This window comes from Dama dama, chromosome 20 (assembly GCF_033118175.1).
Source record: "Dama dama isolate Ldn47 chromosome 20, ASM3311817v1, whole genome shotgun sequence".
In the NCBI taxonomy this organism is placed as follows: domain Eukaryota; kingdom Metazoa; phylum Chordata; class Mammalia; order Artiodactyla; family Cervidae; genus Dama; species Dama dama.
In genome coordinates this window covers 24,115,474-24,139,791 of record NC_083700.1, presented here as the reverse complement: position 1 = coordinate 24,139,791, position 24,318 = coordinate 24,115,474, and the positions used below count along the sequence as shown (strand labels likewise).

The 24,318-nt window shown below is 40.8% G+C and overlaps 1 protein-coding gene across 5 annotated transcripts in view; it reads left to right on the top strand.

The window, feature by feature from the left end:
* PDE4DIP (phosphodiesterase 4D interacting protein) overlaps positions 1–24,318 on the top strand; it is a 243,942-nt gene that overhangs the window by 70,035 nt on the left and 149,589 nt on the right. For all 5 annotated transcript variants that reach the window (XM_061121024.1, XM_061121023.1, XM_061121025.1 and 2 more), the window contains exon 4: positions 21,198–21,308. In XM_061121024.1, the coding sequence (XP_060977007.1) occupies positions 21,198–21,308 (111 nt within the window). The remainder of the gene's footprint in view (positions 1–21,197; positions 21,309–24,318) is intronic.

Here is a 24,318-nt window from a genome sequence, read left to right as displayed (position 1 = left end):
TTGTTGAGATCCAGACCCCTAGAGATGATGGCACAGCGGGGTGGGGCCTTTGGAAGGTGCTTAAGTCATGATGGGGGAGCACTCATAGATGAGATTAGTCCTTATAAAAGAGGCTCCAATTATACTGAATTATAATTATCAGAAATATAAAAGGCACAAATGTATGATACAGTAATATATTCTTTGTTAATCTTTAAATAACAATGTTTACCAGTGTACCTAATAATTAAACTTAAGTAATGATAGGTATTAAATGTCATTTTGAAATCTACAACAATAGTAATGCATCATGAAAATATCTTCAATTTCTATGGAAACAGTCTCTGCCACTGCTGTCCACATTCATAATGGAAGAAAACACGTAAATAAAGATGTCACTTTTCTCACTAAAAAAAAAAAAAAGAATGCTCCAGAGAGATCCCTAGCCCCTTCTACCATGGAGGATACAAGGAGACATCTGTGACCCAGAAGAGAACCCTCCCCTGGCCAGGCTGGAACCATGATCTTAGACTTCTAGGCTCCAGAACTGTGAGAAATAAACTTCAGTTGTTTACAAGCTACCCAGTCTGTGGAATTTCCCTAAAGCAGTCTGAATAGACTTAGTCAAGGGAGGTAAGAAGAGAGACTTGGAGCAAGGAAAGAAGTAATAGTAAAGGTATTTAATCAGTAAAAAGTAATTGATCAGTAATATGATGGCTTCTGAAATATTTGTTGATGTAGGAAATTCTAAGGGAAAGAGCCTTTGATTCCAGAGTAAGCAGTAATGAACTAAAAATGTAAATACTGGTACATTATGGAAAATACATCATTGGTCAATTAACAAGTGGAAGTGACAGCATCTTTCTTCAGTATGTTGATGCAGGAAGAAGGAGCAAAGGGAACAGAACTTCCAAGATACAGTTTCTTCCCTTTTCTTGCATTCTCTGTCCCTGACCAACAGTATGAGTGGGTAGAGAAGGACGGACAGGGCGAGGGAGTCAGAAATAGTGACACAGGTGAGCCTATTCAACTTTACTCTGGTAGGTGTAAATTAACAGGTATTGTTTCCCATGGTAAAAAGAGTTTTGCTTAGTATGTATGCTTCATTTGTACTTTTTGAATGAGTGAATTAATTTTAAACCTTGTCAACTTTGTTTTATTATTATTAAAAATATTTATTTATTCATTTATTTGGCTGCACCAGGTCTTGGTTGCAGCACAAGGGATCTAGTTCCCTGACAGAGTCTTAGCCACTGGACCACCAGGAAGGCCCCATCAGATTTGTTGTAAAGACACTCCCCTCTCTGCCCCATTGCCAGAGGATACATTGATGGAGTGATTTCTGTTCTTTCCAGAACTGTAGACTTGAGAAGTGGGTTAAGTACCTCTCAAAATAAATTGCCTTATTTTGTCTTTATGCACCTGCATGAAACAAGCATCACTGTCCCTGTTTTTAAATGAGGGACCCAAAAAGCCCAGAACCAGATGGCTTCACAGCTGAATTCTACCAACAATTTAGAGAAGAGCTAACACCTATCCTACTCAAACTCTTCCAGAAAATTGCAGAGGAAGGTAAACTTCCAAACTCATTCTATGAGGCCACCATCACCCTAATACCAAAACCAGACAAAGATGCCACAAAAAAGAAAAAAGAAAACTACAGGGCAATATCACTGATGAACATAGATGCAAAAATCCTTAACAAAATTCTAGCAAACAGAATCCAACAACATATTAAAAAGATCATACATCATGACTAAGTGGGCTTTATCCCAGGGATGCAAGGATTCTTCAGTAGTCACAAACAATCAATGTGATACACCACCTTAACAAATTGAAAGATAAAAACCATGTGATTATCTCAATAAATGCAGAGAAAGCCTTTGACAAAATTCAACATCCATTTATGATTAAAAACCCTCCAGAAAGCAGGCATAGAAGGAACATACCTCAACATAATAAAAGCCATATATGATAAACCCACAGCAAACATTATCCTCAATGGTGAAAAATTGAAAGCATTTCCCCTAAAGTCTGGAACAAGACAAGGATGCCCATTCGCACCACTACTACTTAACATAGTTTTGGAAGTTTTAGCCACAGCAATCAGAGAAGAAAAAGAAATGAATCCAGATTGGAAAAGAAGAAGTAAAACTCTCACTGTTTGCAGATGACATGATCCTCTACATAGAAAATCCTAAAGACTCCACCAGAAAATTTCTAGCACTAATCAACGAATATAGTAAAGTTGCAGGATATAAAATCAACACAGAAATCCCTTGCATTCCTATACACTAACAATGAGAAAACAGAAAGCGAAATTAATTCCATTCACCATTGCAACAAAAAGAATAAAATACTTAGGAATAAATCTACCCAAAAAAACAAAAGACCTATATATAGAAAACTATAAAACACTGATGAAAGAAATAAAAGATGACACAAATAGATGGAGAAATATACCATGTTCATGGATCGAAAGAATCAATATAGTGAAAATGAATATACTACCCAAAGCAATATATAGACTCAAGGCAATCCCTATCAAGCTACCAGTGGTATTCTTCAGTGAACTAGAACAAATTATTTCACAGTGTGTATGGAAATACAAAAAAACTCAAATAGCCAAAGCAATCTTGAGAAAAAAGAATGGAACTGGAGGAATCAACCTGCCTGACTTCAGGCTATACTACAGAGCCACAGTCATTAAGACGGTATGGTTCTGGCACAAAGACAGGAACATAGATCAATGGAACAAAATAGAAAGCCCAGAGATAAAGCCATGCACCTATGGACACCTTATCTTTGACAAAGGAGGCAAGAATATACAATGGAGAAAAGACAATCTTTTTAACAAGTGGTGCTGGGAAAACTGGTCAACCACTTGTAAAAGAATGAAACTAGAACACTTCCTAACCACCATACACAAAAAGAAACTCAAAATGGATTAAAGATCTAAATGTAAGACCAGAAATTATAAAACCCCTAGAGGAAAACATAGGCAAAACACTCTCTGACATAAATCACAGCAGGATCCTCTATGACCCACCTCCAGAGTAATGGAAATAAAAGCAAAAATAAACAAATGGGACCTAGTTAAAAGCTTTTGCACAATGAAGAAAACTGTAAGCAAAGTGAAAAGACAGCCTTCAGAATGGAAGAAAATAATACAAATGAAGCAATGGACAAAAAATTAATCTCAAAAATATACAAGCAACTCCTGCAGCTCAATTCCAGAAAAATAAGCGACACACTAAAAAAATGGGCCAAAGAACTAAACAGACATTTCTCCAAAGAAGACATACAGATGGCTAACAAACACATGAAAAGATGCTCAACATCACTCATTATTAGAGAAATGCAAATCAAGACCACAATGAGGTACCATCTCATGCCAGTCAAAATGGCTGCTATCAAAAAGTCTACAAATAGTAAATGCTGGAGAGGTTGTGGAGAAAAAGGAACCCTCTTACACTGTTGGTGGGAATGCAAACTAGTACAGCCGCTATGGAGAACAGTGTGGAGATTTCTTAAAAAACTGGAAATAGAACTGCCATACGACCCAGCAATCCCACTGCTGGGCATACACACCGAGGAAACCAGAATTGAAAGAAACACATGTACCCCAGTGTTCATTGCAGCACTGTTTACAATAGCCATGACATGGAAGCAACCTAGATGTCCATCAGCAGATGAATGGATAAGAAAGCTGTGGTACATATACACAATGGAATATTACTCAGCTATTAAAAAGCATGCATTTGAATCAGTTCTAATGAGGTGGATGAAACGGGAGCCTATTATACAGAGTGAAGTAAGTCAGAAAGAAAAACACCAATACAGTATATTAATGCATATATATGGAATTTAGAAAGAGAGTAACGATGACCCTATATGCGAGACAGCAAAAGAGACACAAACATAAAGAACAGACTTTTGGACTCTGTGGGAGAATGTGATGGTGGGATGATTTGAGAGAATAGCATTGAAACATGTATATTATCATATGTGAAATAGATCACCAGTCCAGGTTCGATGCATGAGACAGGATGCTCAGGGCTGGTGCACTGGGATGCCCCAGACGGATGGGATTGGGGGGGGGGGGTGTGGGAGGGAGATTCAGGGCGGGGAACACATGTACACCCATGGCTGATTCATGTGAATGTATGGCAAAACCCACCACAATATTGTAAAGTAATTAGCCTCCAATTAAAATTAAAAAAAATAATTGAGGGACCCAGGGCACATAGAAATTGTGACTTTCAGAATCATAGAGTTTATATACCACGTCCTGACAGGTGATTGGGTTATTTTACACAGTCATAAGTCAAATGGCCACAGTCATGTGTTGAGAAAAATTCATTCCTCTATGCTTTCTCACTGATCACAGCACCCAACCCATCCCCAGCATCTCTGGGATGAGTGAGACAGGAGCAGCACATAGATAATACTAGCTAACCTGTGTTGACCACTTCATGTGTGTCAAGTAGGGTTCTAAGTATCAATATGTACAGTATCATCTCATTTAGTGCTCATGGCAACCCTGTGAAGAAAGCATGATCATCACCCCAATTTATAGCTGAGGAAATAAAGGCACAAAGAGAGTAACAAAGGAACTTACCGAATGTCTCATAATACACTGAGGATACTTGACATTTTTTGTGACCTAAAACAGTAAGTGCTTTCTGGTTGGTGATAATGAAAGTACTGGCTCATATGGGACTGGAGTCATGAGCTCCTCCTATTTAGATGGGCACAGAGTACAGTTTTGTCTTTCTCAGGTAAATTGTAAATCCATTTTGTCTCCCAATATTCTCCATCAGTTCAGTTCACAGTTCAGTCACTCAGTAGTGTCCAATTCTTTGTGACCCCATGAACCACAGCATGCCAGGCCACCCTGTCCATCACCAACTCCCAGAGTCTACCCAAACTCATGTCCATTGAGTCGGTGATGCCATCCGACCATCTCATCCTCTGTCGTCCCCTTATCCTCCTGACTTCAATCTTTCCCAACATCAGGGTCTTTTCAAATGAGTCAACTCTTAGCATCAGGTGGCCAAAATATTGGAGTTTCAGCTTCAACATCAGTCCTTCCAATGAACTCCCAGGACTGATTTCTCCATCATATGCTTTCTATTCTGTAATTTTGAACTGCTTGCAATTAAAAGTTGTTTCATATTTCCCAGTCTTTGTTCCAGCTGTTTCCTCTGCCTGGAATACCTTTTCTCTCCTATTCTTTACCTGGTTAAAGCCTGCTTATCCTTTAAGTTTTAGTGCAGGGCCTGTTTTTTCTTTGTTTGTCTTTAGGATGCCTACCCTAATTCTCCAACCTCAAAGTATATACCTAGATTCTAGGCAGTTCAAGGGCAGAGAAACCTCTTCTTCTTCTTCTTCTAGTCTCTAGAACCTAGCATAATCAGAGTACACAGTAAGTGCTCAGTAGATGTTCATCAACTAAGCTAAACTTGTTGAAAAGTGTTGACAATTGTTATGTTGTATTTGTATTCCCCCTGGCCTCTGCTTCAGTATTCACTGAGTAAGTAAAAGAATTCTGAGGAGGGTATAGGCAAAAGAGTCAGACACAACTTAGCAACTAAACAATAACAAGACACTTTTTAGACACTTAACATATTTTATTTTAGTTCTTGCTTCGGTTTCTTTTCCTAACTTATGAGATAGATATTATATCACATTCATTATATGAATGAGGAGACCAATACTGAAAGAACTCCATGAAAGCTATAAAGTGGCAGAGCCACAGTAATGCCAAGAGTCAAGGTTCTTGGGGGAATGAAAGGACTATTCAGAAGGAGAGGTTACACTAGTGAAATGTGTGCTGTTTGGTTTTATGCAGAGAATTAAATGTCAAATGCTACAGAAAAGCCATGGAGTTAGTGGATATCTGTGGTTTTAAGGTCTAGAGGAGGCCTGCACTGCCCTCCCTTGTTTACACATTCTCTAATAATGTTGTCTTTAACATGAAAATGCCAGCTAGACCAGCTGCAATGTTTGCTTAATTATAGTCTGAACCTAGCTTTTCCGGGCAGTCTGAATCCAACCACAGTGAGTCAGCCTGTTGAGGCCCCACCCATCCTGGCCGACTTTTCCATTTGGGTCTTGAAGTCTGGTGTGAAGGTGGGGATGAGTCCTAAAATGAACTTTTCTACCTTTATGGAGATCTGAGTTATCACATCCTGGGTTTCCTGTTCTAGTTTAAGTGAATCTGGGTCATGTCGCTTCTGCCTTTAGGTCAGGCCATTTCAAGTGCTTCTTGAGTTTCTCTGTAATTATACCCTTAGAAAATGAATGCTACTGGTTAAGTGCATTTTCTTTTTTTCTTGTTTAAATTTTTAAGTGGCATTTATCTTCCTCAAACCACAGTGCCCCAGGCATACTGGTATTCATTTGACTACTGTCTTGAGACTTTCACAAAGTTATTAGATGAGAAGGGAAGGAGAGTAAATCCTAAAGTTTTGGCAGTCATAAGCACAGAATATTTTTCTTCTTGTTAAACATGACTTTTCAGAGGGATTCCACACAGTCATTCCACAGAACTTGGGCAACTTTCATTCCTAAGCAACATTGCCAAAAATAGGCATCAAATGAATCACATTTTTCTTAAGAACTATAAATAAAAAGAATGACTCTTAGCGCTGTAGATGATGCAGAGATGTATATGAGTTACCATTCTCAGAGAATATATACTCTGATTAGGGACATAAGAAATTTAAATTACACAAAATTTAACTTAAACAACATCTAAGGAAACAGGATTTCCTGGTGGCTCAGATGGTAAAGAATCTGCCTGCAATGCAGGAAACCTGGGTTCAATTCCTGGGTTGGGAAGATCCCCTGGAGTAGGGAATGGCAATCCACTCCAGTGTTCTTGCCTGGAGAATCCCACGGACAGAGGAGCCTGGTGGGCTATAGTCTATGGGGTCACAAAGAGTCAGACACGACTAAGCAACTAACACTAATACACACATATGCATGTAACAGAGCATCATAGAGCAATTTACTGGCTTGGAAGGATGTCTGTAATAACAGTTACAAATTTAAGAATAAACAACAACAATTTGAGTATTACATAAAATAAGGTCTCATTTAAAATTTTTTTCATTTTTATACCATTTTTAAAGGTTACTTTCCATTTCCATTATTAAAAATATTGGCTATTTTCTCTATTTTGTGTAAGACATCCTTGAGCCTATCTCACACCCAACAGTTTGTCTCTCTCACTCCCTCACCCCCATATTGTGCCTCCCTTCCCACTGGTAGCTACTAGTTTATTCTCTATATCTGTGAGTCTCCTTGTGTTGTTTTATATTTACTAGTTTGTTGTATTTTTTAGATTTCACATAGAAGTGATATCATAGTATTTATAAGCTCTCATTTTTGAGGGAGAAAAAATAGAAGTGTCTGGAAGGACATATACCAAAATATTTAAAATGATTAGGTCTGGGTGAGAGGATGAGCCATGCTTTTTGCCTTCTTTGGAACTTTTTGTATTATCTAAATTTTGTGCATTCACTTTGTCTAATTATTCAACAAATATTTCTAAAATGCTTACTATATACAGCATAGTGTCTTAAGCACTGCAGATACAGTAATGGATATGCTGACTTGGTTCCTGCCCTTACAGAGCTTACAGATTAGCCAATTACAACAGAATTTAATCATCACAATGCTTTGGAAGCACTCAGCAGGGGCCCTTACCCAGACTTTAGGATCAGATGGGCTTTCTTTGGGCTTCCCCAGCAGCTCGATGATAAAGAATCCACCCTCAATGCAGAAGATGTGGTTTTAATCCCTGGGTCAGGAAGATCCCCTGGAGGAGAGCATGGCAACCTACCCCAGTATTCTTGCCTGGAGAATCCCCATGGACAAAGGAGCCTGGTGGGCTACAGTCTATAGGATGACAAAGAGTCAGACATGACTGAAGTGATTAAACATGCATGCATGCAGGCTTCTTTCAGTAGGGCTTCGCAGGTGGCACCAGTGGTAAAGAACCCACTTGCCAATGCAGGAGACCTAAGAGACGCAGGTTCGAACCCTGGGTTGGGAAGATCTCCTGGAGGAGAGCATGGCAACCCACTCCAGTATCCTTGCCTGGAGAATTCCATGGACAGAGGGGCCTGGTGGGCTATAGTCCATGGGGTCGCATAGAGTCGGACATGACTGAATCAACTTAGCATGCACGCAGGCTTCTTTAGTGGGTAATAACTAAATCAAGTCCTTAGGGGCTAGTTGGAGATAGTGAAGTCAAAGCTGAGTGGAAATTGAAGAGGAATGACTTTGCAAGCTTACACTGCTACCCTTGAAAAGTCCTGGAGGCAGCAGAGAGCAAGTTCAGAAACAGAAGGCTTTTTGTCGTGGCGGAAGCACTAGAGTGTTGACTGGGATTCAAGTTGGTTTTATCTCCCCCTCTTTACTCTGAACTCACGGTCAAAGCCTTATTGTTACAGCCATGGTTGTTCATGGTATCACTTTGAACTCAGCTCTTATGCCTAGAGAAAGTCCTAACTGTGCGTTTAAAATCACCTTCTTTGCTAGGGAAAATGGAGAAAGAATTAATGAAAATTTAGAACAGTAAATGAGGCCATAAATTTACACATTCCCCCTGAATATGAAAAGCTCAGCAAACAATCTTTCTGGGTCCAATGAGTTGTAAACAAGCAACAGGAACTCCTGCTGGTGTTGGTCAGGCCAAACTGCAGGAGAAACTAGTCTGGAGTCTAGTTCTTGGAGCTCCCAGCATCAGTGCAGCACAACTGTTGTTTTGGCATGGAGCTCATTTAACTGTCTCTGACAGCGCTATTTCTGGCTGGGCCATTTATTTTTGGTGACCAGGGAAGTTGTTATGTGTTTTGTTTTGTTTTTATATAGTTCGTAGTGCTTTATTGTGGTGATGACGACACTGGGTTATTCCAGGATTGGGGGTGATATGGGTATGTATCCATAGTGGGGGAAGACAGCAGAGACTTCACTGGAACCCCTGTCCTAACTACACAATGACACTGTCTAAGACAGGGTTTATTTATTGACCTGATGTAATAGCTCTGTTGTTAGCTGTCCTGCCATCAGGCCAGTTATTTCAAGAAAAGGCTGTGTAGAGGATGGGTATTTGTATGCTTCTGGGTTTAAGGGGGAAAAAACTAATGATATTGTTAATATTCTGGCATTTAAAAAACTCTGAACTTCAGGGATTATGTTGAAATATCAGAAACAGAGTTTCAAAAGAGTGATTTGTTTATTTTGCAACCCAAAAGAAAAAAAGTGAGATGTTTACAGAGTTCTCAGTCTGCTTTCTGAGGCAGGCGTCAACAGCTGACTTCTGGAACACCAGACAGAAACCTTGTGTGGAGGTGAAAGACCAAGTTAATCGACTTTGATTGACATTTTCCTTATTAGAATGTTCTGCAGGAGTTATGCATATTCTTCAGAGCAGCCTAATGAGTATGTTCCTCCTGTGTCAAAATATAAAGTGGCCTGTGTGTTCTTTCTATTTTACTGTAAGGATGTAACAAAACTTTAATTTTTGATTGTTGATGTTGTTCTTCAGTCACTCAGTCGTGTCTGACTCTGCGACCCCACGGACTGCAGCACACCAGTCTTCCCTCTCCTTCACCATCTCCCGAACCTTGCTCAGACGCAAGTCCATTGAGTCAGTGATGCATCCAACCATCTCATCCTGTGTTGTTCCCTTCTCCTCTTGCCTTTAATCTTTCCAGGCCTCAGGGTTTTTACTGATGAGTCAGCTCTTCACATCAGGTGGCCAAAGTATTGGAGCTTCAACTTCAGCATCAGTCCTTCCAATGAATATTCAGGACTGATTTCCTTAGGATTGACTGGTTTGATCTCCTTGCAGTCCAAGGGACTCTCAAGAGTCTTCTCCAACACCACAGTTCAAAAACATCAATTCTTTGGTGCTCAGCCTTCTTTTAGTCCCACTCTCACATCTATACATGACTACTGGAAAAACATAGCTTTGACTATATGGACCTTTGTTGGCAAGGTAATGTCTCTGCTTTTTAATATGCTGTCTAACTTTTCTTCCAAGGAGCAGGTATCTTAATTTCATGGCTGCAGTCACCACTGGCAGTGATTTTGGAGCCCAAGAAAATATGCTGCTTTTGAATACCCTGTCTAGGTGTATCATAGCTTTTCTTCCAAGGAGCAAGTGTCTTTTAATTTCATGGCTGCAGTCACTGTCCATAGTGACTTTTGGAGGCCAAGTCTGTCACTCTTTCTATTGTTTCCTCATCTATTTGCCATGAAGTGATGAGACCGGTTGCCATGATCTTGGTTTTTTGAATACTGAGTTTTAAGTCAGCTTTTTCACTCTCCTCTTTCACTTTCATCAAGAGGCTCTTTAGTTCCTCTTAGCCTTCTGCCAAAAGGGTGGTGTCATCTGCATATCTGAGGTTATTGGTATTTCTCCTAGAAATCTTGATTCCTGTTTGTGCTTCATCCAGCCTGGCATTTCACATAATGTATTCTACATATAAGTTAAATAAGCAGAGTGACAATATACAGCTTTGATGTACTTCTTTCCTGATATGGAACCAGTCCATTGGTCCATGTCCAGTTCTAACTGTTGCTTCTTAACCTGCATACAGATTTCTCAGGAGGCAGGTAAGGTAGTCTGGTATTACCATCTCTTGAAGAATTTTCAAGTTTGTTGTGATCCACATAGTCAAAGGCTTTGACATAGTCAATGAAGCAGAAATAGATGTTTTTTTCTGGAATTCTCTTGCCTTTTCTATGATCCAACAAATGTTGACAATTTAATCTCTGGTTCCTCTGGCTTTTCTAAATCCAGCTTGAACATCTGGAGGTTCTCAGTTCACATACTGTTGAAGCCTTGCTTGGAGAATTTTGAGCATAACCTTGCTAGTGTGTGAAATGAGTGCAATTCTAACTTTTGATAGAACATAGTAATCCATGAGTATTTAATAGTGAGGGCCACTTAGAGTATACATTATTTATTCTTTATGTTAGGACCCCATAATCTAAGTAGGAATTGATATTTAGAAATGGTCAGTTCTAAATAATTTGCTTTGAATTGAATTGAATTGAACTTGAATTGGATCTTTGTCATTAAAGAATACTTTGTAAAGGCAAAGGACTGTACATGTTATTTCTCCCAGTTTTGTTTTTTTTTCTTCTTGTTTTTTTAAAATAACAGCTTTATTGAAATATAATTTACATATAGGATTCATCCTTTTAAAGTATACAGTTCCATATCTTTTGTATATCCAATGAGCTGTGCAACAGTTCCCTCTATCTAGTTCCAGGACGTTTTCATCACTCCCCCTAAACCATCATACCCGTTACTAGTCACTCCCTGTTCCCTCTTTCCCCAGGCCCTGGAAGCCACTCATCTAATTTCTCTATGGATTTGTCTAGTGTGAAAAATTTGTATAAATAGAATCATACAATATATGACTCTTTGTGCCTGGCTCATTTCACATTAGAATAATATTTTCAAGGTTCATTCATGTTATAGTCTGTGTCAGTAGTGTTCTACTATACGAATATACTAAATTTTGTATATTCATTCTTCTCTCTTTGTATATTTGGGATGTTTCTGCTTTTTTCACTATTGTGAATGATGCTTCTATGAACATTCATATACAAGATTTTATGTGGACATATGTGTTACTTCTCTGGGGTATATACCTAGGAGTGAAATTGCTAGGTCATGTAGTTACCCCATGTTTAATCCTTTGAGGACTAGCTTTGGTTTATTCATCTTGAAAATGGAGAAAACTATGTTTTATGGAGGGTCAGGTAGTCAGATCCTTTGGGGTCACAGGAATATTATTTATAATGAAGGATACATTTTGAAAAGATGCAGGGACCTGGTGTAGAAGTAGACAGACCTTATTAGTCACATGGGGAGTCTTAGAGTCACAGGGGTCTCTAGTGTCATGATGAAGACCCTGAGTATGAAATGTGGGTCAGGCTGTTGGAAGTTGCAGTCTGCGCACTTCCACTTTCTGGATAAGCTTACTTTCCTAGAGTACAAAATGGCTGTAACAGATAATCCACTTACTTCACAGTGCTGTGGTGACGATAAGTGAAATAATACATGTAATGGAAGCATTTTGTATACTGTCAAATCCCATACAAGTGATTGTTGTGAAGATAGTATAATTATATCTACTTAATTTTGTAATACAAGTCAAAGTCATTCAAAACAGATCATAATTAAACTTTTGTATTTCTTCAACTTAGATTTTATCCAAAAAGCATAGGGACTCCCAGACAGACAGATGTATTATAAACAAAATATTTGTATGTGATACAAACCATCCTCCTTCTCCCTGCCACATCCCTGCCTATCCCTACCCTCCAGTCCAAAACAAGTAGGGTTCCACTACTCTCTAGCCATTGGTGTGGCTTTCCCATAGGGCTGTTTTGAAAATATGACAATTAGCAAAGTCTACGGAGGGTCATCCTTAGGTCCTAGTCGTCGTTGCTGATTTTATCTTGGAAATATGTCTTTTATGCTCACTAGTCTCCTCTTTCTCTTCCTGCACACAAGGCAACCAGAGCATTCAATCTGAACAGCTAGACTCCTGCTACCTTTTAGGGCCCTGCCATGAGAAAGCTGGTGGGATGCTCTGAGATTCTTCAAAAAGTGACAGCTCTCTCATTGGTGCTGCCTTTGATAATATTGTTTCTATGAGAAAATAGGTTTCAAACTAGAACCTCAGGATAGCTAAGGACCTTAAAAGCTCTCCAGAACTAACTCCTAGCTAATGTGTGAAGATGACAGACAGGGAGGCCTGGAGTGCTGCAGTCCATGAGGTCGCAAAGAGTCGCACACAACCGAGCGACTGAACTGAACTGAATGTGTGAAGATTTTAACAATATCCCCGACAAGTGGTTCTTAAGTTTCAGTTGATTCCTTTTTGTGGCAGGAAATTTACTATCTCTCATAGTGTTATGCTAAGTAAATATTTGATGTATGAATGTATGGATGCTGCTGCTGCTGCTAAGTCACTTCAGTCGTGTCTGACTCTGTGTGACCCCATAGACAGCACCCACCGGTTCCCCCATCCACGGGATTCTCCAGGCAAGAACACTGGAGTGGGTTGCCATTTCCTTCTCCAAGGCATGAAAGTGAAAAGTGAAAGTGAAGTCACTCAGTTGTGTCTGACTCTTAGTGACCCCATGGACTGCAGCCCATCAGGCTCCTCCGTCCATGGGATTTTCCAGGCAAGAGTACTGGAGTTGGGTGCCATTGCCTTCTCTGGAATGTATGGATGGAGGGTGGCAATAAGTTCATTACATCCAACTCTACTAGAGAATTTATTCTTATATCTAATTGAAAGCTGCCTTCAATTCCTAGTTTCATTCCACCTAAATAGTTTTTTTTTAAAAAACAATGAATTTTCACAAAGAACATTAAAATATTTGAACATACAATAAAACAATAGGACATGCAAAGAACAAGAAAACATTTGTCCATGTATCCCATATTTAAATTTTAACATATATTATTTTTGCTAATATGGTACAGATATAATTGCAACACTCTTAATAACCTACGTGGATCCTATCTCCTAAATTTTTTCCTACAGTTAATTACTGTTAAGTATTTTTCCTGAAGTCACACAATTAGAAAATTGCAGAACTGAGATGTGAACCCAGATGTCCTTGGTTCGAAAGCCATTGCTCTTTCCACAATTCTGTGTTTCCTCACCTAGATAGGTATATATATTAGTGATAACATTTATCACCAGTTTGTAAGTAGACAGCATTGATAACATATCAAGGGTTACTTGAAAACTATTCTCCTGTCCCTCTGCTTACCATATTAACTTATTTAAGAATTTTTTTGTTTTCATGAAATGTTAAGACATGAATTATCACAGGTATCAAATTAGTGGAGTTTAAGTTGCAGGACTTCCCTGGTGGCTCAGACGGTAAAGCGTCTGTTTACAATGTGGGAGACCTGGGTTCGATCCCTGGGCCGGGAAGATTCCCTGGAGAAGGAAATGGCAACCCACCCTAGTACTCTTGCCTAGAAAATCCCATGGACGGAGGAGCCTGGTGCAGGCTACTGTCCTTGGGGTCACAAAGAGTCGGACACGACTGAGCGACTTCACTTTCTTTCTTAAGTTGCAGAAGTTTTATTATATTTGAAAAGAATGTGCCAATTAAGATGATTAATCATTTTTAGTGAAGTGGAACTATATTTTTAGGAGAGGGATTGCTAAGACATTAATATGTCTTCAAGCATTTCCATTATAAGAACTGTCTGGGGGGTCTGAATATGATTAAGCAAATGTGAAGCTGAGTTTTTTTTTTAAAAGGCTGACTTGACAGTTGGTTATGTTAATGGGGTATGACATACAACAGCTGGGTTGTAATCTCCTACTATTGTTGGCATTGATTGAGTTCTTAGTAAAGTCTTATTTCTAGTCTGGTCTAATACATTAAGAAGCGGCGGGAAGGAGAAATTAAGAAAAGAGCAGGGGAGAGCCATTAATGTTTGGAAAACATATTTTGAGATAAGAGTAAAGATTTTTGATGTACTGTGTACAAAAGGAAGAACAAAGACAGAGGCACTGCCCCTTGTTCAAGAGCCTGCATGTGTTTGTTTCCTTAGCAGGGCAGAGCTTATCCAGAGGTCTGAGAGGCCCTGATCGAGAAAGTCTAGTGTGCAGCCCAGGTGTGTTTTTTGTTTGTTAAAGCCACAAAACACAAACAAGTAAAATAAAGCATAAACAATAAGCAAATAAACAGTCTTCCTAGTAAGAGGTTCCTGGCCCTCTGGCCCTGCCTTCCTCCTCACCCTTTGTTCAAACTCAGAGCCAGGATCTGCCTAAAGGAACAAAGTTGGACTCCTCATCCTGACTTTCAGTATCTTTCTGAAATGGTTCTTTACTTCCCATCTTCTCTGTCCCCCACACAGGACAGCCTGTGCCCCTGTTTCAGTCCAGTTGGTCATCTGCACCACGGCTTATGTTCCACCCACCTAGAGTGCCTTGTATTCTCCCTCTAGTCTATACAAACTTGATTCACCCTTTAAGGAGAGCTAAAATGTCATTTCTCTCTGGAACCTTCTCTGGTAGCCTCTTTTTCTTAATTTCTGTAGTTTTTACTATTTGTATAGTTTATACTATCCTTTAATTGTTATTTGTCCTATGTCATATTATTCCCCATTTTTTTCAGAACACTTGTTCACACTTCAGATTCTGCATTATGTATTAAAATTAGCCTGTTAGAATAATTTATTTTACTTATAAAATTACCTTTAGCTATGTCCTTCATCCTACAAGAACTGCGGAATCTTGTACACACTTTACATTCTATTAGGATTAAATCCAGTGAGGCCAAAGTCAGCAGGTTAGTTATGCAACCATTCTTTTATTCAACAAGTATTTTTTGAGCACCTACTATGTGCCAGGCACTATTCTGGGTACAGACAACATAGAAGTGAACAAAACAGGTCCAAATCCTGGCTTGCTCATGGAGTTTGCATGCTAGTGGGAGAGACAGACAAGAAAGAGAATAAGTAAATACAATATTTTAGAAGATGATAATGCTATGGGATTTAAAAAAAAAAAGTGAAGGAGATAATGGAGGGCTGGGGTGAGGCATAGGGTGAGTTGCAATTTTAAACAGGGTGGTCACCTCATTGAGGAAGTGACATTTGATCCAACACTTGAAGAGAGTGAGGAAGAGAATCATGCAGAAAGCTAAAGAAAGCATGCCATTCAGAAGGATCAATTAGCTGAAAGGCCCTGAGAGGGAGGGGGTATTTTGGTACTTTTGGTATTTTTGAGAAACAGCAAAGAGAATCCATGTAGCTGGAGGAGGGTGTGTAGGGGGAGAGTAGCAAGGAAGAAAAGTAAAAGGGCAGGAGAGGGGCTCCAGATTACTCAGGGCCTTGGGCCTTATGGGCTAATGAACGGATTTAGCCTTTCAGTCTTAGATAGGAAGCCACTGGTGCTTTCCAGCAGAGGAGTAATCTGATATCTTAAAAGGCTCACTGTGGCTGCTCTGCTAAGTATCACTGCTATTAGGGGAGGAAGGGTGGGAGCAGGAAGACCAGTTAAAGGACTATTCAAATAGCTTAGGGGAGGGACTTCCCTGGTGTCCAGTGGCTAAGACTCTGGGCTCCCAATGCAGGGGACCTGCATTGAATCCCTGTTCAGGAAACTAGATACCACTTGCCACAATTAATGATTCTGCATGCCACGACTGAGACCCAGGGCAGCCAAATAAATATTAAATAAATAAAAGCACTTTAAAAAAAATTAGCTTAAGGGAAAGATCACAATCTCTTGGGTCAGAGTGGCAAAGGTACAGTGGCAGTGGTGGTGGATAGATTCTCTATATGTATTGAAAGTAGAATTAGGCAGATTTATAGACAGATGAGATAATGTATATGAAAAAGAAGGGTCAAGAATAACTCAAAGTTTGGGGCCAAAACAACTCCAAATATGGGTGATTACAAACTGAAATGTGATCCAAAAAGGAAGAAACATATGTGCTGGGAAAAATCAGGAATTCAGCTTTATATATCATGACTGTGAGATATCTGGATTCAACTGGAGATTTCTACTAGGAAGTTAGATATAGATTGGAATTCAGGAGAAAGATCAAGATGAGCATATAAACTTAGAAATTTTAGTGAATAAAACATCACTTTTCTAGTCATCATTCTAGCAGATGTTTCTTTGGAACCATTAAAACCAACTTTTCTATATTATTGGAGAATTATGAGAATAATATAAGCAAGCTAGCCCATATTAAACAGGTCAAATCAGCAGAAAAGAAATATATATGCAATACTTATCTGTTCATTGAAGTGAAGAAAAAGTCTCTCAGTCATGTCCAACTCATTGTGACCCCATGGACTATATAGTCCATGGAATTCTCTAGGCCAGAATACTGGAGTGGGTAGCCTTTCCCTTCTCCAGGGGTTCTTCCCAACACTAGGGATCGAACCCAGGTCTCCAGGAGGATTCTTTACCAGCTGAGCCACAAGGGAAGCCCAAGAATACTGGAGTGGGTAGCCTATCTCTTCTCCAGCAGATCTTTCTGACCCAGGAATTGAACCAGGGTCTCCTTCATTGCAGGTGGATTCTTTACCAACTGAGCTACCAGGGAAGCCCTACTTAACAAATATTTAGGAAATACTTCCTAAATATTCTGCAGTGAGAATATGAAGACACAAAGTATGCCTTGCCAGCCCTCAAGACATTCTAGTCTGATTGAGGTGATTGTATACTGTAGCAGGGTGGGATGAATGAACTGGAGAGATCTTCTTGGCAATTGTGGGAGCTGAAAGAATGTAGAAAGACATTTCAGTCATTGACCCTTGGGCAGCTTACAGACTATTGGGTTGGTCAAAAGTTCATTGGGGTTTTTCTGTAAGATGTTATGGAAAATCCTGAATGAATTTTTTGGCTAACTTAATAGTTAGACAGACACATGAAAAGTTAAAAGCTCTAAAATATATAACTAAACCTGTAGGACAGTAGAAAAGCAATACTATGAGGCAGCATATGAGCACTTGCCAAATGTTAATATTTGCCTTAGGTGCTCAAGAGGAAAGTTTTTCCAGTCTGGCTAGCAGGGAAGACTTTGAGTGAAATATGAACTTGAAAAAAGGACTTGAAACGAGAGGCAAACTATCTTGAGAGGGCGTGATGGTTTCTCTTTTATGCTAGGAGTGATGAGATGCCTGTAAAGGGGTTTTAAGTAAGACTTAAGTTTTGACAATAATGTTTTCAAAATAATGGAGTTTTTCTAGCCATTTAGAGATGGCTGGATGAATTCTGGCAGAGAGGATAGATAACTGTTGCAAAAGTTTTTGCTTTTGTGGATTGTTGTGGGAATGGCAGATTCAAGTTGAACTAACTACCAAAGAGTTGGTTTCCTATATAAGGCTAGATCTTGGGTGAGACAGCTTGGTTTGGGATTTGGGGACTGTTTGGGAGGCAAAAATGATAGCCCTAAAAGTGGACAAAATCTCTAAGGGAGAAAATGTGAAAAGAAAAAAATCAGAAGGCTAAGGACTACTTGTCATTTAAGCAGTAGCGTTAAAGAGCCAGGAAATTAAAAACAACAACAACACACACACACACACACACACACACACACAGAAGAGGCTAGAGAGATAGGAAAAGAACAAGGGATCACAGAGTTCAAGAGGAAATAGGGTTAATGTGAGGAAAGAAATACCTAGGTTGGATAAGGACACCTGTATTCATATTTGATTTTACTTTCTGTAAAGTTTCTATTTAATTATCTTACATGATGAAAGAATCCAAGTAGACATCAAAAGCATGACTAAACACTTATCTAGAATCTGGTATCTGGTTCCCCTGTGCAAAATGGGGTCTTCCCTCATGGCTCAGGCAGTAAAGTATCCTCCTGCAATGCAGGAGATGTGGGTTCGATCCCTGGATCAGGAAGATCCTCTGAAGAAGGGAATGGCAACCCACTCCAATATTCTTGCCTGGAGAATCCCATGGACAGAGGAGCCTGGCAAGTTACAGTTCATGGGGTCACAAAGAGTCAGACATGACTGAGCGACTAAGCATGCATGCACATTCAAAATGGAGGTAATAATGACTAGGTTATTCCTCTAGAAGCTTAGACCAGGAAAATGCCTTAAAAGTCACCTGGTTTCAACTACTTCATTTTATAAAGGAGGACAGTTAGGCCTCTGGAGAATGTACTCCCAAGGTCATATAGTTATTTAGTAACAGAGCTGGGACCAGAAAAAGGATCTTTTTGATTTTTAACTTAGACTTTTCTCTTCCTCACTGTCTCTACCTAAGCCTAGATGACATTCATTTATTCTAAAACCACCAATTTAATGAAAATAGCTAAATGCATTTTAAATGTGCATTTTTAAAAAATGAAGACTATATTGTTTTAAGTTACCAGTGGCCTAGGTAAGAAATGTGTTGTCTACTTATCATTCAGATCTGTTCAAGAGAAAATGCTCAGTCATGTCCATCTCTCTGTGACCCCATGGACTTCAGCCTGCCAGTCATCTCTGTCCATGGGATTTCCCAGGCAAGAATACTGGAGTGGGTTGCCATTTCCTCCTCCAGGATTTGAGAGAATGCTCAGTTCTAATTGTGCCTCCTGAGTCCACTTTATTTACTCAAACGTTTTTTATCTTTCAAAACAGATTGCAAGTGCAACTTCTAGTCGAAGTTTTCTTTCTCTCACCATCCCAGTTAAAATGAATCACTCTTCCTTCTGGGTTCCCATAGGCTCAGTATTTTTTAAAGCTTCAGGACAAAATTTATTAGTAGATCTTGAAATCAATTCAGTGGGTCACTCCCAAAAAGAAAAATAGAATAGAAAATATCAAAGTGCATCCATCCCACAGAGTGCTGGTTAACATTACTTTGGGGAATATGTACTTCAGTTGTGTGTGTGTGTGTGTGTGTGTGTGTGTGTGTGTGTGCATGCACTGGATTTCAGTATGAAGTGTAAAAAGTTTAATGTTCGACTCCTTGTAACTCTGTGGACTGTAGCACCCCAGGCCCCTCTGTCCCTGGGATTCTCCAGGCAACAGGACTGGAGTAGGTTGCCATGACATCTTCCAGAGGATTAACCCACGTCTTTTACATCTGCTGCACTGGCAGTTGGATTCTTTATCACTCACACCACCTGGGAAACTCAAAACATATGCATCTATATCTATATGGCCACCTATCTCTTGGAAGGTTGGGACTGTCTTCATCTTTGTATCCCTCCTGCTCAACATATCACCTGCTGTGTACAAAGGGGATGTTGATTGGAATTATTATGTATAAAGAATTAGAAGAACAAAGAGCAGGTAGTGTGGAGAGGAAATGACTACTTGAATTAAGTATAAACTTTTTGCTTTCTTTACTTTGAATGTTAATATTAAGTTGTTGGTTTTTTTTCACGCTAGTATTATTGCAACCAAGAACCTGCGTTTGGTATCTGTGCTGTGGAGTTGTCTCCCGGTCACCTTCAATGTCCCGTGTGGTGTGGTATAAATAATACTTCCTGCTAATGTTGCAGCTGTCATTCAAGGATCTTAAATTGCTTTAGGAGCAGGATCTGGTGATGAGTGCCTGGCTCCACTTGGCAGGTGCTGGAGTTAAGAACTAGTGACTGGGTGAAATCTCTGGGCTCCAGTCTGACGCCTCCCTTCATCACCTCCCACCCTCTTTTTTTCCCTCATCCCTTAGAGGGAGTAGCCTTTGACCCTGCCTCTTTGAGCTGGTGTAGCTAGTGGAGAGTTTGCAAAGATTTCACTGAACTGGAAGAATGGCCCTTGCTTTGGAGGTAGCTCAGGTGTGTGGACTTCGCAGTGGTAGTTCAGTGGTAAAGAACCTGCTTGCCAGTGCAGGAAACACAGGTTTGATCCCTGGGTTGGAAAGATCTCCTGGAGAAGGAAATAGCAACCCATTCCAGTATCCTTGCCTCGGAAATCGCATGGACAGAAGAGCCATGGGTTTGCAGAGAGTCAGACATGACTGAGCACGCATCGGCGCGTACACACACATGCACACACGCAGGTGTAGGGGGAGGTGAGCAGGATAAGAAAGGCCATTTCTCTAACTGCCTCAGGGCTTGAAAGGTCCAGGGAGAAAACCTGGGAAGGAGCTGATTAGAGGTGAGCTTCTGGATATCAAAGGAAATTAGAAACCCCTCTGATGAGTCCTTCTCGAAGATTTGCACCTGATAGGAAGGGGATATTCCATATGTGGTCACCATTCTGTGGGCCATTTTGTATACTTGCAATCCCACCATCACCTTGAATTACTCCCCTTCCCCATTTCCTGGGAGCTTTTGGGGGGTCAGCCCCCCTCTCTTTTAGGAGAAACTGTTAACTGCTTAATTTGGGCCTGGGAGACTCTGCAAGAGTGAGAGCCGAGTCCTAGCTAGGAGTCAGGTTACACCACTTGTGTTTGAGTTCACGCAGCATGTTCCTCTGTCAGGGATTCCGCAAATATCTCCCGAGGTAAAAAAGGAAAGCGGGCGCGCTCCAGCACCCAGAGCAGCGAGCCCAGGCCCAAGCGCGGGAGGCAGCCAGCCGCCAGGGCCATGTCTCCGTAGCCTCGCAGTGTGGCCGCCGGCTCGCTTCATGCCGCGGTGCAGCTGCACCACGTTCCTGGGCTGAGGGGGGAGACCGGGCACGTGCTCCTCCCCATGGGTTGCCCACCATGTCTAATGGATATCGCACTCTGTCCCAGCACCTCAATGACCTGAAGAAGGAGAACTTCAGCCTCAAGCTGCGCATCTACTTCCTGGAGGAGCGCATGCAGCAGAAGTATGAGGCCAGCCGGGAGGACATCTACAAGCGGGTGAGTGCTGGGGGGGCTGCCACTCTGCTGGGGTGGCAGGGGGACAGTGTGGACACATCAAGATGCTGAGTTGTTCCTATGTTCCTCTTCGTACTGTGGGAAGTAGCGAGGGAGGCGGTTCTGGGCCGGCTCTGGTCACCTTCACGCCGCGTGACCTTGGACAAGCCCATTTCGCCCCTTTTACTTCCTACTCTCCTACTCTGTAAGAATAGGGAGTGGGATTAAATCAGAGGCTCCCAAAGTCTGATGTGGAACTGTGGAGAGCAATACCTTGGGAACTGCTTTATAAGTGTAGCTACATTCCTGACTCACCTCCAGGGATTCTGATTTAGTAAGTGAGGGGGAACTTAGAAATCAGCATTTTTAAACAACCCCTGGAGGAGACTGAAGCTGGTAGTTTTTAAGTCCCATGCTCTGCTTAGAGCAGGGAGCCTTCTAGTTCTGTCTGGCACGTGGGGACAGGAAATGATGCCATGGAGGAAAGGGCAGGGATGGAGGATATTTCTCTTCCTTGAGAAATCCATGATTTGTTTTTGAAGATGATTATTCAGATGAGCTTCTAGTACAGAATGTTAGGCATTTTCATCTTTCAGAATAGTTCACCTTAGAATGAAGAAAGGGTATTAATGGAATGAACAGCCTGTTGGCCTTGGGTGGGGTGGGAGAAGGAATGGCAGCTTCCCTGGACGGGAGGGCCATCTTAATTGATGGGTGAATATTATCATTATCTATGTGTTGAGAAGAAGGTCGGGATGCATTACAGGCTGCTAGATAATGCTTTGGATCAGAGGAATAACTGGTGTCTATGAGACCCAAACCACTCTTTGGTAAATTCAACTATTATGAGCAGCTAAATCTGAGGCATTTAGCCCTATTTTCTGTCTTTCCTGGATTTCTGTGTTTTAACCTGAATTTTCCTGAAATTGATCCGACTCATCTTTCATCTTTTATGTGGGTATACAGTGAGGTGGGCTTCCCTAGTGGCTCAGCTGGTAAAGAATCCGCCCTCAGTGCAGGAGACCTGGGTTAGGAAGACCCTCTGTAGAAGGGAAAGGCAACCCCACTCCAGTATTCTGGCCTGGAGAAATCCATGGACTATATAATCCGTAGGGTCGCAAAAAATCGGACACAACTAAGCGACTTTCACTTTCATGAGTGTGCCTCAGTGGAACTGCCAGTGGTTGAGGAGGATATTGCCAAGTGAGGGTTGGTAACAGAAAGAGGAAGAAGGGGAGCATGAGTGGCAGTATTTGTCTTGGAGTGGGAATAGTGAATAAATTTGCTCACTGTGCAGAGAAAGGAAAATTTTCCTACTAACTGTCTCTAAAGAAGGGCAGAAGGAAGGGACAATTTTTTTAGATAATTTGAGAGAGGATTTTTTTTAGCTTAAATCAAGTGACTGCTTGAGTCATTTCATCTCACTTAGTCTCACCCTCTGCTCTGCAGTGGCTAAGGAGACAGTCTTCAGGGAAACTTTGGATCCGTGTGAGAGGACACCATTGCTCTCCTGGAGAAGTGTGATTAAGACGATTATAGGGACTTGTTGGGTGGTCCAGTGGTTAGGACTCTGTGCTTCCGATGCAGGGAGCGAGGGTCCCATCCCTGGTTGGAGAACTAATATCCCACAAACCACAACAACAAAAAATGATTATAAAAGCTGCACAGGAGCATGGTCTGGGGGTAAGAGAACATTGTCACATGCAGAGGTGACAACCCTTTTGTTAGACTCCAGTATTCCCATGAGGCTTCCCAGGTGGTGCTAGTGATAAAGAATCTGCCTGCCAATTAAGGAAATGTAAGAGACGTGGGTTTGATCGCTGGATGGGGAAGATCCTCTGGAAGAGGGCATGGCAACCCACTTCAGTATTCTTGCCTGGAGAATCCCATGGACAGAGGAGCCTGGTGGGCTACAGTCCATGGGGTCACAAAGAGCTGGACACGGCTGAAGCAACTTAACATGCTTGTACACAATGGCATGAGTCCCACTCAGGTGGTAAAAATGGCCGTATCTCTTTTTGGTCATAAAAGCAGAGTAATCAGGCAGCTACTGGCCTCATATAGTTTAGGGAATCTTAAACTGTGTGGGGTCACAAAGGGACTAACACAGTTGAATGTGAAACACTTGCATGGGAATATCTGAGGTTGAGATTAAAAGGACCAAACTGCTCCATTTTTAAATGTCATAATAACTATTACTACTAGTAGGCTTTCACCTCTGAGCCGCCAGGGAAGCCCAGTAGGCATATAGCTACTGCCTACTTGAGTATTCTGTACTCCCTCCTTTCACTTCTCATCATACCTTTATTCCATTCACCTGTCAGATCACTCATCCCATTTTGCTGTGATGATTTGGGAAGCACCAACAGCTTAGGTTAACATGCCCTTATTTGAGAAGCAGAACATATGAAACCTTTATCAATCATTAATGTCATAGTTGAAATTAGTTTTTCACACTTTGAAGTGATGAGGGATTGATAGAAATCGGGGCAATTCCACTTTGACAGAAGGATAAAGGATTAGAAAACCAGAAATCAGGAACCCTGGGCAACCAGAGACCTGGGTGAATTACTTAGCCTTTCTGAGCCTCTTCCAGTTCCTGCAGAACTGGCATTAAGAGTAATGCACAGCACCATAGGCACTGAAGATTATCTGTTGAGAGTATGAATACATAGCCACCATAATGATTAAATAAGAAAATGTATCAAAGCACTTTATAAACTTCATCACATTATACATATATGAGAGGGCAGTAGTTGTATGCCTACTAGTAGTAATAGTTATTATGATATTTAAAAATGAAGCAGTTTGGTTCTTTTAATTTCACCCTCAGATATTCCCATGCATATGTTTCACATTTAACCATGTTAGTCCCTTTGTGTCCCCACAAGGTTAGGACCATGAATTAGCAGCCATGCTGGCAGAGACAAGGAGAGTGATATGTGATGTGTCACATGGTAAGTCAGGTAGTTCAGATAAGAGTTTAGAGCCCTGTTCTGTGGCTAAACTTAGC